The 11,914-nt window shown below is 50.5% G+C and overlaps 1 protein-coding gene across 1 annotated transcript in view; it reads right to left on the minus strand.

Moving 5' to 3' along the window:
- Nucleotides 1–11,914, minus strand: part of LOC107109464 (unconventional myosin-Ie-like) — a 72,634-nt gene that overhangs the window by 33,210 nt on the left and 27,510 nt on the right. Inside the window, exons 12-15 of the mRNA XM_015410094.1 lie at nucleotides 9,315–9,401; nucleotides 5,714–5,881; nucleotides 3,075–3,160; nucleotides 446–527 (exon numbers count right to left, since the gene is read on the minus strand). Coding sequence (XP_015265580.1) covers nucleotides 446–527; nucleotides 3,075–3,160; nucleotides 5,714–5,881; nucleotides 9,315–9,401 — 423 coding nt within the window. The remainder of the gene's footprint in view (nucleotides 1–445; nucleotides 528–3,074; nucleotides 3,161–5,713; nucleotides 5,882–9,314; nucleotides 9,402–11,914) is intronic.

The following is an 11,914-nucleotide window of genomic DNA, read 5'->3' on the forward strand; positions in this document are numbered from 1 at the left end:
GACTCTACTGGTAGCAGGAGCTCCTTTGCATATTAGGCCACACACCCCTAGTGTAGCCAATCCTCCAAGAGCTTACAGAGCTCTTCTTACTGGGGCTACTGTAAGCTCTTGGAGGATTGGCTACACTAGGGGTGTGTGGCCTAATATGCAAAGGAGCTCCTGCTACCAGTAGAGCTAACAGGAACACCGAAGCAAGGGAAATGAGAATGAGCCTGTCGTCTCTGCATGCTTCTCACGAGAGGAATGAGCAGAGACACACCGCCTGGCAGGCACAGAGTTCTGCGACAAGCGGGGGGGGGGGAGGCACCACAGACCACTCCCCCCACAAAAAGAAAGCACCCTCTTTGCTCCGGTTAACCCCATGCAGGGCTTTAGTGGATGAATTTGTTGAAGCTAAGAATTCGAGGCCCCACAAAGAGATGGCAGTCCCGTCTGCCACAAGCACCTTGATTTTGCTGCTGGCCGTGGTGGGACGTCCTTTCTTCTCCGCATTCAGGCTTTCCGGAAACAGGTCTCGGATGAAGGAGCTTTAAGAGGAGGAAGGGAAACAGGATCAGCGTCTGTGGAAGGTTTGGGGGGCTCGGGGAATGACAAGGGACCACCTTTTACGATCCAGACCTAACAGACCTAAGTTCTTCCCAGAGCTTCCGTTGTTTGGTGCAGTGGTGGCCAGTTTGGTGTAGTGGTGAAGTGCCCGGACTCTAATCTGGGAGAACCGGGTTTGATTCCCCGCTCCTCCACTTGCAGCTGCTGGAGGACCTTGGGAAAGCCGTAGTTCTGACAAGAGCTGTTCTTGAAAAAGAGCATTTCTCTCTCAGAGCTCTCTCAGCCCCACCTGCCTTACAGGGTGTCTGTGGTTGTGGGGGAGGGGAAGGGAAAGGAGTTTGTAAGCCCCTCGGAGACTCCTTTGGGTAGTGACGGGCGGGGTATAAATCCAATCTCCTCTTCTTCTTCTACCTCCCAGGGTGTCTGTTGTGGGGAGGGGAAGGGAAAGGAGATGGTAAGCTGCTCTGAGACACCTTCGGGTAGTGAAGGGCAGGGTATAAATCCAATCTCCTCCTCCTCCTCCTCCTGTCTCCCATCCACCCTGGGAATCTGGTTGCTCTTTAAGGTGCTCCTGGACATGAATCTAGCCTTTCCATTTCCCAGCATTACTATGAAATAAACCACTAACGGGCCCATTTTGCAGACAGGACAAACTGAGGCTGAGAGAGGGACTTGCCCAAGGCCATACAACTGGACGGGGATTTGAAAGTGCATTGAAATGAGGAAGAAAGCCCCTTTCTTAACAGCACAGCAAGACAAGGGTGCCAGGAGAGGGCTAGAACGGAGCTATCTCAAGGGAGAGAAGAGAGCGGTGTCCCTGTACCCCAGCTCTGTTCAGGTGTAGTGTAAAACCCAGGGTGATAGTGATTACAGTGGCAGCCTATGATCTGGGAGACCCAGGTCTGAGTTCCCACTCTGCTATGAAAGCTCGCTGGGTGACCTTGGGCTAGTCATTCTTTCTCAGCAAGACCTACCTCACAGGGTTGTTGTGAAGATAAAATGGACGAGAGGTGAATGATATAAGCCACTTTGTATTGAGTTCTTGTATTGTGAGAAAGGGAGAAAAATACCTCTTTCTCTACCTGCTCTATCCCATGCATAATCTTATAAACCTCAATCATGTCACCCCTCAGCCGTCGTTTCTCCAAGCTAAAGAGCCCTAAGCGCCTTAACCTTTCCTCATAGGGAAAGTGTTCCAACCCTTTGATCATTCGAGTTGCCCTTTTCTGCACTTTTTCCAAAGCTATAATATCCTTTTTAAGGTGTGGTGACCAGAGTTGCACACAGTATTCCAGATGAGGTCGCACCATTGATTTATATAGCGGCATTATGATATTGGCTGATCTGTTTACAATACCCTTCCTAATAATCCCCAGCATAGCATTGGCCTTCTTTATTGCAGTCACACACTGTCTCGACATTTTCAGTGAGTTATCTACTACAACTCCAAGATCTCTCTCTTGATCAGTCTCTGCCAGTTCAGACCCCATCAAGGTGTATTTATATTTAGGATTTTTGGCTCCAATGTGCATCACCTTGCACTTGGCCACATTGAACCCCATTTGCCACGTCGACGCCCACTTGCCCATCCTTGACAGATCCCTTTGGCGTGCCTCACAATCCTCCCTGGTTTTCACCACCCTGAACAACTTCGTATCATCCGCAAATTTAGCCACTTCACTGCTTACTCCCAACTCCCAACTTTTGACTGCCCAAGGTCATCCAGCTGGCTGCATGTGGAGGTGGAGTGGGGAATCAGGCCTGGTTCTCCAGATTAGAGCCTGCTGCTCTTAACCTCTACACAAAACTGCCTCTCAAGATACAAATGAAGTAAATCAAGGAACAAATTACGTAAGATATACATTATACGTAAGGTATAAATTACGTAAGCAAATCAGTAAACATTCCAGCTGAAATCCTCAGCACCAGGGCTATTTTTGGGCAGGAACGCACAGGAACGGAGTTCCGGCTGGCTCCCGAGTTGGCCACACCCAGCAGGAACTCATAAGCATAATAGGCCACACCCAATAGCAGAAACTCATTAGGACTGGCTACATTAGGGGTGTGTGGCCTAACATGCAAAGGAGTTAAAAAGCCCTGGGTTTTGACAACAAACAAGGTAAACAGAATAAGAAGGGAAAGGTGGGTGTGGCTGGATGACCACACTTCTGGTAACATGGGGGTGTGGCCTAATGTACTACTGAGCTGTGCTGTCAGGGTGTGGCCTAATATGCTAATGAGTTCTTGCTGTTGGGTGTGGCCTGTTATGCTAATGAGTTCCTGCTGGGCTTTTTCTAGAAAAAGAGCCCTGACCCTTTCCTCAGAACTACTGATCCACAGGGTACCTCATTGCTGACCCGGTTTGAAACTGGTCTAACTGCTGTGTGGACACGGGCGCATGGGCTCTCTCCTTCCTTCCTCCCGCCTGGCTCCGCTTCTTCTGCCACGATGGATCTGCCCTGTCTGTGTCGTCTTGGGGGTGGCCTTCTCTCCCCCCTTCACCTCGGGAAGGTCCCTTCCGTACTCACATCTCACTGCTCTGCATCAGCTCGATGAGGTCCGTAAACAGGACGTCGCGATTTCGCTCGCAGAATCCCTCCATGTCGTAGGACACCTGCCGGTCAGAAAGGAGACTGCTGAGAGGCTCGTGATCTCCACACCACCCAGAAAGTCACGGCCTCTTCCCATCCACACCCCTCCTCACCTCCAGGCTTTAAAAGGGGATTGGATGGCTTCGTGGAGGTTCGGTCTGTCAATGGCTACTAGCTACAGTGACTGAGCGGAACCTCCGCGTTCAGAGGCAGTCAACCTCTGAATCCCAGAGCCAGGAGGCAACATCAGGGGAAGGCCTCGGCCTATCTGCCCTGTTTTTGAACCTCCAGAGGAACTGGCTGGCCCCTGTGTGAGACAGGAGGCTGGACTAGATGGACCCTCACTGGTCTGACCCAGCAGGGCTCCAATGCTCCCTCTAAGCTGTGGAATCTTGTGAGCAAAAATTCTACTTTGTGAGCTACTGGCATTAAAGTTGTGAGTGAGCGATTTGGCTACTACCTAAATTAGTTTGCTCTGGAGCCTTTCTTCCTGAGTGAAGAAAAAAATGTTCGAGCTGGAGGTTAAAAAACTGTGAGCTAGTTCACACTAACTCAGCTTAGAGGGAACACTGCAGGGCTCTTCTGAGGTTCTCCTCAGGGGAAGGCCTCAGCCTCTCTGCCCTGTTGTTAGCCCTCCATAGAAACTGGTTAGCCTCTGTGTGAGACAGGAGGCTGGACTAGATGGAGCACTAGTCTGATCCAGCAGGGATCTTCTTATGAAGGCCTCGGCCTCTCTGCCCTGTTGTTGGCCCTCCAGAGGAACTGGTTGGCCATTGTGTGAGACAGGAGGTTGGACTGGATGGACCCTCACTGGCCTGATCCAGCAGGGCTCTTCTGAGGTTCTTCTCAATATCATTCAAAGATCTTTCCTTCTGTGAAAATGGCGCTTGTTAAATTTTTGTCTGTCTTTGGGTGATATTGGGATATATGGATTTTGTTCTGTTGCCTCTTTAGAGAAAGCTGAGAAGAAACGGAATTTAAAGGTCGACACGTCTGTCAGAGGCTCCATTAGAACGTTCACAAATCACCCACAATTACTGGATTTGAAAGAACAAAGGACATCGGACCGTCTACTACAGCACAAGCACTTTAATTTTGGAAAGAACACTGACAGGCACTTCCATTCATCAGTAGAAAGTACTGTTGATCGTGACAATGAATTGTTCATTGTGATGAAGATACATACTGTTGTAGAGACATATGCACTATTGTGCTGCCCCAGCCAGCGTTTAAACTGTAGTTAAGTAGAACTGCCATATATCTTTAAGAGCAGTGGTTCCTGGGAATTGAAGTCTTTAGTTAGACATCCCACAGCATCCGGCACACAGAGGCGCGCGAGGATTCGAGTTTACAGCTCTCTTCCCGTGGCTTTGTTCTTTTTAAACGGCAAGGAGGTGGGACGCGCAATCCTTTTCACCATGAGCCAGCAAACAGAATTAGATTACAAAAGATGTAAGAACTCTTCTGAATGCATGTGGAACGGAATAAAAATGATTTAATTCTACTTTGGCCGTGCATTGAATCTGTCCAGAAGGCACAACTATAATAAGAAAATACCGAAGTACTGAACTTTCCATAGTTATAATTTCATGGTTCCTTTATTTTTTGATTATATCTTGTTCCCATGGATCTGCCTGGATTATATTTGCCTTTAACTATCAGCTGCTGATAGGAGAGAATGGCCGTCACATTCCCACTCTTCCTGCAGCTGTCTGGAGTCCCAGAATCATAGAATCATAGAACATTAGAGTTGGAAGGGACCTTGCAGGTCATCTAGTCCAACCCCCTGCACTCTGCGGGAGCACAGCGGAAAGAGAGCCCTACAACAGACCCGAAAGATGGCCGTCCAGCCTCTGCTATCTATCGCCATCTCCAAGTTAAAAGGACCAGGCAGGAGGTGATGTGAAAGGCCTCTGCACCTGAGACCCTGGAGAGCGGCTGCCACTCTGAGCAGACAATACTGACCTTGATGGACCCAGGGCCTGATTCAGTCTAGGGCCGCTTCATGTGTTCATGTGTGTCCTGCCGCAGCTTGCTCACTTGTGGGAAGCAGCCATTCAAGGCCAGAAGGGGCCTCTCAGGTCTGCCCCCCAGGATCTCTGTTGCTGGGCAAGGGCTACTTATAAAATCATAGAATGTTAGAGTTGGAAGGGATCTTGCAGGTCATCTAGTCCAACCTCCTGCACTCTGCAGGAGCACAGCCGAAAGAGAGCCCTACAACATACCCGAAAGATGGCTGTCCAGCCTCCGCATGGAAATGTCCAGCGAAGGAGCATCCGCAGAGGCAGACTGTTCCACTGCTCAACCACTCTTACATTTAGGGAGTTTCTCCTGATATTCAGCCGGTAACGACTCCCTTGTAATTTCCACCCGTTAGATCTAGTCTTGCAATCCGGAGCAAGAGAGAAGCGATCTGCTCCGTCTTCTACATGACAGCCCTTCAGATACTTGGAAGACTGCAATCATGACCCCTCTAAGCCTTCTCTTTCCCAGGCTAAACAGACCCAACTCTTTCAGCCTTTCCCCGTAAGGCCCAGGGTCTGACACTGCGAGGACATGCCTGGAGATGGACGTACCTTGCCAGCGTAGTGGTGGATGACGAAGCCCTTGTTCCAGCTGTTGAAGTGGGGGTGGGTGCCCAAGGCCGTCTGGAGCTTCTGCAGCAGGGTGTGGTCGGCGCCCTCCCCCTTGGCGTGCATGGTGGCGCACACGTCGTCCAGGATGCTCATGAGCCCTGGAGGGTTCTGAGGGAGGAAGGGAGAAGTCACAAGCAAGCAAAGAATCTGCTCCCGGCGTTCTAGCAAGCCCTGCCCCGCCACACCACGCCACACCAGGGCACCAGGCTGGGGCAGGCAGAAATGGGACGAGCCCGTTCCCTCTCTCCCCACAAATCTCCGGGTGTTGTATTCCAGTGGCGGTGGAGCCGCTGAGGATCTCCAATGGAGGACGCGCCAAACTCTCTCCCAAACTACAACTCCCAGAGTTCTGAAGCAGCCTCAAACCCCCATCAGTGCACATTCCAGATGTGCTCTGACCCTCTCATAAGAACATAAGAGAAGCCAATGTTGGATCAGGCCAATGGCCCATCCAGTCCAACACTCTGTGTCACACAGTGGCCAGAAAGACCAGGTGCCTTCAGGAGGTCCACCGGCAGGGCCAGAACTCCAGAAGCCCTCCCACTCTTGCCCCCTAAGCACCAAGGATACAGAGCACCACTGCCCCAGACATAACATAAGAGAAGCCATGTTGGGTCAGGCCAGTGGCCCATCCAGTCCAGCACTCTGTGTCACACAGTGGCCAAAACCCAGGGGCCATCAGGAGGTCCAGCAGTGAGGCCAGGACACTAGAAGCCCTCCCACTGTTAAGAACATAAGAACACAAGAGAAGCCAGTGTTGGATCAGGCCAGTGGCCCATCCAGTCCAACACTCTGAGTCACACAGTGGCCAAAACCCAGGGGCCATCAGGAGGTCCACCAGTGGGGCCAGAGCTTCAGAAGCCCTCCCACTCTTGCCCCCCTAAGCACCAAGAAGACAGAACATCACTGCCCCAGACAGAGTCTTCCATCTAGATGTTGTGGCTAAGAGCCACTGATGGACCTCTGCTCCAGATGTCTCTCCAATCCCCCTTGAAGCTGTCTATGCTTGTAGCCACCACTTCCTGTGGCAGTGAATCTCATGGGTTAATGACTCCTTAGGTGAAGAAGTACTTCCTTTTATTTGTTCTAAGACTACTGCTCATCAATTTCATGTGAGCTCCCCTGAGTTCTTGTATTGTGAGAAAGGGAAGAAGAAGAAGAGATTGCGTTTATACCCCGCCTTTAACTACTCAAAAGGAGTCTCAGAGCGGCTTACAAACTCCTTTCCCTCCCCCTCCCCACAACACACACCCTGTGAAGTCAGTGGAGCTGAGAGAGCTCTGACAGAAACGGCTCTTTTTCAAGGACAGCTCTGACAGAACTGTGGCTTGCCCAAGGTCATCCAGCAGGTGCAAGTGGAGGAGTGGGGGAATCAAATCCGGTTCTCCCAGATTAGAGTCCGTGCACTTAACCACAACACCAAACTGGCTCTACCAAACTTCTTTCTCTACCTTCTCTATCCCATGCATAATTTTGTAACCCTCTATCATGTCACCCCTCAGTTGTCATTTCTCCAAATGAAAAAAACTCTAACCTCGTTAAGTTCTCTTCATAGGGAAGGTGTTCCATCGTCCGACATACCTATGGGACCGCCTTTCCCCGTATATACCCCAGAGAGCACTACAGTCCGGGTCTCAAAATCGGTTGACCCTCCCTGGCCTGAGGGAGGCCAGGCTAGCTACTACCAGGACTGGGGCCTTTTCAATGGCGGCCGCTATCTGGTGGAACGAGCTCCCGGAGATCAGGGCCCTGCGGGATCTCTCACAGTTCCGCAGGGCCTGCAAGACGGAGCTCTTCCGCCAGGCTTTTGACTCCTAGAAGAGATCAGGGCCCTGCGGGACCTCTTACAGTTCCGCAGGGCCTGCAAGACGGAGCTCTTCCACCAGGCTTTTGACTCCTGGAAGAGATCAGGGCCCTGCGGGACCTCTTACAGTTCCGCAGGGCCTGCAAGATGGAGCTCTTCCACCAGGCTTTTGACTCCTGGAAGAGATCAGGGCCCTGCGGGATCTCTCACAGTTCCGCAGGGCCTGCAAGACAGAGCTCTTCCGCCAGGCATTCAATTAGGGGCCGCCACTTGTAATCAATGGGATCAATGGGAAACTACATGGAAGACACTGAAGTATATGAGATCAACTAATTATAAAGATAACATCTATAAAGTGTTTCACAGGTGATATTGGTCCCCGGATAGAATAAGTAAATGGCAACCATCCGCATCAAACCTGTGTTGGAAGTGTAAAAGAAATGTAGGGACTTTTTTCATATGTGGTGGCGATGTGGGAGAACCCAAGGATACTGGAAGATGGTACAAAAAATAATATTAGATATCATGGATGTCAAATTAATATTAACACCTGAGATAGCTTTATTAAATATGGTACCGGAGAGATACAAACAAAATGTTAAATTTATGATAATATATATTTTGACAACTGCAAGGATAAGATTGGCCAGGTATTGGAAGCAAATTAGATATCCCACAAGAGAGGAATTGATATGTAGACTGTTAGAAGCAGCAGAAATGGACAAGTTAAGTTTGGGATTACAAGGGAAAGATGAAAATGTGTTTTTGGAAAGATGGGGAAGCTTCTATAATTGGATTTATAAAGTGTGGAAAATATAGACTCAGTTTCACTCCATGAAACTGCAGAGCGGTCGGGTTAGAATGGATAAAAGGAAGTACTTCTTCACCCAAAGAGTGATTAACACATGGAATTCACTGCCACAGGAAGTGGTGGGTGCTACAAGCATGGACGGCTTCAAAAGGGAATTAGATAAGCATATGGAGCAGAGGTCCATCAGTGGCTATTAGCCACAAGGTATAGCTAGGGGCTCTGGGGCAAGTGATGCTCTGTCTTCTTGGTCCTTGGGGTCTTGGTGCTTGGGGGGGGGGTCAACAGTGGGAGGGCTTCTAATGTCCTGGCCCCACTGCTGGACCTCCTGATGGCACTGGTACTTCTGGCCACTGTGTGACACAGAGTGTTGGACTGGATGGGCCTTTGGCCTGATCCAACATTGGCGTCTCTTATGTTCTTATGTTCTTATATGTATCTGTATAATTGTATGTAAACAATAATTAAGTGGAAAATCAATTAAAAATATGCACAAATATGCCCTGGCTCACAGTTTTAACATCGAGCCGATGCCACAAGAAATGATGAGCAGGAGGACATCTGAGAACCTCTGGGAAGCGGAAATTCATTTTGGAAAACGAGCCATCTAAGTTAATCTTTTAACCGCCGTCAGCACTTTGTGTTTGTATTTGCTTTATCTGTTGTGTTAAAATAACTGCATGATTTTAACTGTATTTATACTTGCATGGAAGCCGCCCTGAGCCTGCTTTGCGGGGAGGGTGGGGTATAAATCCGATAAATAAATAAATAAATCCCCGTAACCCATTTAAGTCGCCATTTTTTTTGCACCTTTCCCAATGCCGTGACACCCTTTTTCAGGTGTGGTGACCATTACTGTACATAGTAGTCCAAATGAGGCAGTACCATCGATTCATACAGGGGCTTCCGGCCACCTTGTCTGCACTCACCAATTTGTTTTCAATGAGGTCGCACACAACCTTGTTGTTGAAGTAATCAATGGGGCTCCAGCGGATGCCCTCCTGGACGTATTCTTCCTGCGGGGTGGGGGAGACGGGCAGGGAGGAAGGCAACAGACCGGGACGCCGAAGAAAGAGGGGAGAAGGGCGTGCAGAAGAAAAGGGTCACGACCAAGGTTGCAGCAAGGAATCATCTGAGGGATTAACCAACCCAAAGCCTGCCTGCCTGGTTAAAAAGAGGCTCCCCCCGACTTTGTGACATCACAGGAACCAGCCAATGGGTGCCTTCCACAGACCATCTGGGATTGTCGACAGTCATGGATCGAAGATCAACCCATTCACTGTAAGTCTGGCAAATCTTGTTCCATGTTTAACATGCTGATTTTATGCATTTAAAAAGTGTTCAGGAGAAGAAGAAGAGATTGGATTTATACCCCGCCCTTCACTACCCGAAGGAGTCTCAGAGCGGCTGACAAACTCCTTCCCCTCCCCACAACAGACACCCTGTGAAGTCGGGGGGGGGGGGCTGAGAGAGCTCTGACAGAAACTGCTCTTTTTCAAGAGCAACTCTTATCAGAACTATGGCTTGCCCAAGGTCATCCAGCCAGGTGCATATGGAGGAGTGGGGAATCAAACCCGGTTCTCCCAGATAAGAGCCCGCCCACTTAACCACTACATCAAGCTGAGTGAGTGTGAGCTAGCTCACAGTTTTTCAGCCTCCGGCTCAGACTTTTTTGCCTTCGCTCAGGAAGGGATGGCTCCAGAGCAAACTGACTTATGCAGTAGCCAAATCACTCACTCACAACTTTAATGCCTGTAGCTCACAAAGTAGAACTTTTGCTCACAAGACTCCACAGCTTAGAGGGAGCATTGCCTGTGAGGGAGGTGGGGCTGAGAGAGCTCTTGACAGAAACGGCTCTTTTTCAAGAACCGCTCTTATCAGAACTATGGCTTGCCCAAGGTCATCCAGCCAGGTGCAAGTGGAGGAGTGGGGAATCAAACCCAGTTCTCCCAGATTAGAGTCCGCGCACTTAACCCCGACACCAGACTGGCTCTCAGTTTGTTCAGATCAACTTGGTGGTGGATGTGCTGCCAAGTCGCAGATAACCTGCGGCGACCCTGCCGGGTTTTCAAGGCGAGAGACGAACAGAGGTGATTGGCCATTGCCTGCCTCTGCACAGAGACCCTGGACTTCCTTGGGGGGTCTCCGATCCAAGTACTAATCAGGACTGACCCTGCGGACCTTCCAAGATCGGATGAAATCAGACCAGCCAGGGCCGTTCAGGTCGAGGGAAGAGACGTTCAGTGGTGGTTTGCCGTTGCCCCATTGCCCGCCTCCGATTAGCCACCCAGAGCTTCCTAAATGGTCTCCCATCCGAGTCTTAACCAGGGCCGACCCTGCTTAGCTCAGGAGATCCGATGAGACTGGGTTGGCTTGTGCCATCCAAGTGGAGGCAAGAGACGAACAGAGGTGGTCTGCATAGCCTGCCTCTGCCTAACAACCAGGGCTATTTTTGGGCTGGAACGCACGGGAGCGGAGTTCCGGCTGGCTCCTGAGTTGGCCATGCCCAGCAGGAACTCATTAGCATAATAGGCCACACCCAACAGCATAAACCCATTAGGATTGGCTACATTAGGGGTGTGTGGCCTAACATGCAAAGGAGTTCCTGCTACACAAAAAGCCCCGGTGGTTTGACAACAAACAAGGAAAACAGAAAAAGAAGCAAAAGGTGGGTGTGGCTGGATGACCACACTTCTGGTAACATGGGGGTGCGGCCTAATGTGCTAATGTGCTGTGCCAGCAGGGGGTGTGGCCCAATATGCTAATGAGTTCCTGCTGTTGGGTGTGGCCCATTATACTAATGGGTTCCTGCTGGGCTTTTTCTACAAAAAGAGCCCTGCAAACAACCCTCGACTTCCTTCGCAGTCTCCCATCCACGTTCTCACCGGGGCCGTCCCAGCCAATGTTCCCTCTGATCTGTGGAGTCCTGTGAGCAAAAATTCTACTTTGTGAGCTACCGGCATTAAAGTTGGTAGCGAGCGATTTCGGCTGCTGCATCAATTAGCTTGCTCTGGAGCTCTCCCTTCCTGAGTGGAGACAAACATGTGTGAGCCGGAGGCTAAAGAACTGTGAGCTGGCTCACACTGGCTCGGCTTGGAGGTTACACCGATCCCAGCTTAGATTCCAAGATCTGACGAGATCAGGCCAGCCGGGCCAAGGCAAGAGACCCACAGAGGGGATTTGCCATTGTTTGCCTCTGCTTAGTGATCCTGGACTTCCTTGGTGGTCTCCCTTTCAAGCAGGGGTCATTTCCTGACGGAGCGCACAGGAGCGGAGCTCCGGCAGTAAAGAGCCCAGGGGGTGGGCACATGCAACAAGCCCCACCCCCTGCTCCCAGCAGCCCTCAGTCAGAGCAAGAAGCAGCCAGGTAAGTTGCAGAGCCCGCCCCCCACCCCCCGCCCTGGTCCAAAACAGTCCAATGGCACCTTTAAGACCAAGTTTGATTCAAGTACAAGCTCTCCCTCCTCTGCAAGGACAGATCTTCACATCCCCCCCCCCAAAACCAAGCCACCCAAAAACGCCACGGGCA

The sequence above is a fragment of the Gekko japonicus genome, unplaced genomic scaffold (genome assembly GCF_001447785.1).
Source record: "Gekko japonicus isolate JY-2015 unplaced genomic scaffold, Gekko_japonicus_V1.1 scaffold424, whole genome shotgun sequence".
Taxonomy (NCBI): domain Eukaryota; kingdom Metazoa; phylum Chordata; class Lepidosauria; order Squamata; family Gekkonidae; genus Gekko; species Gekko japonicus.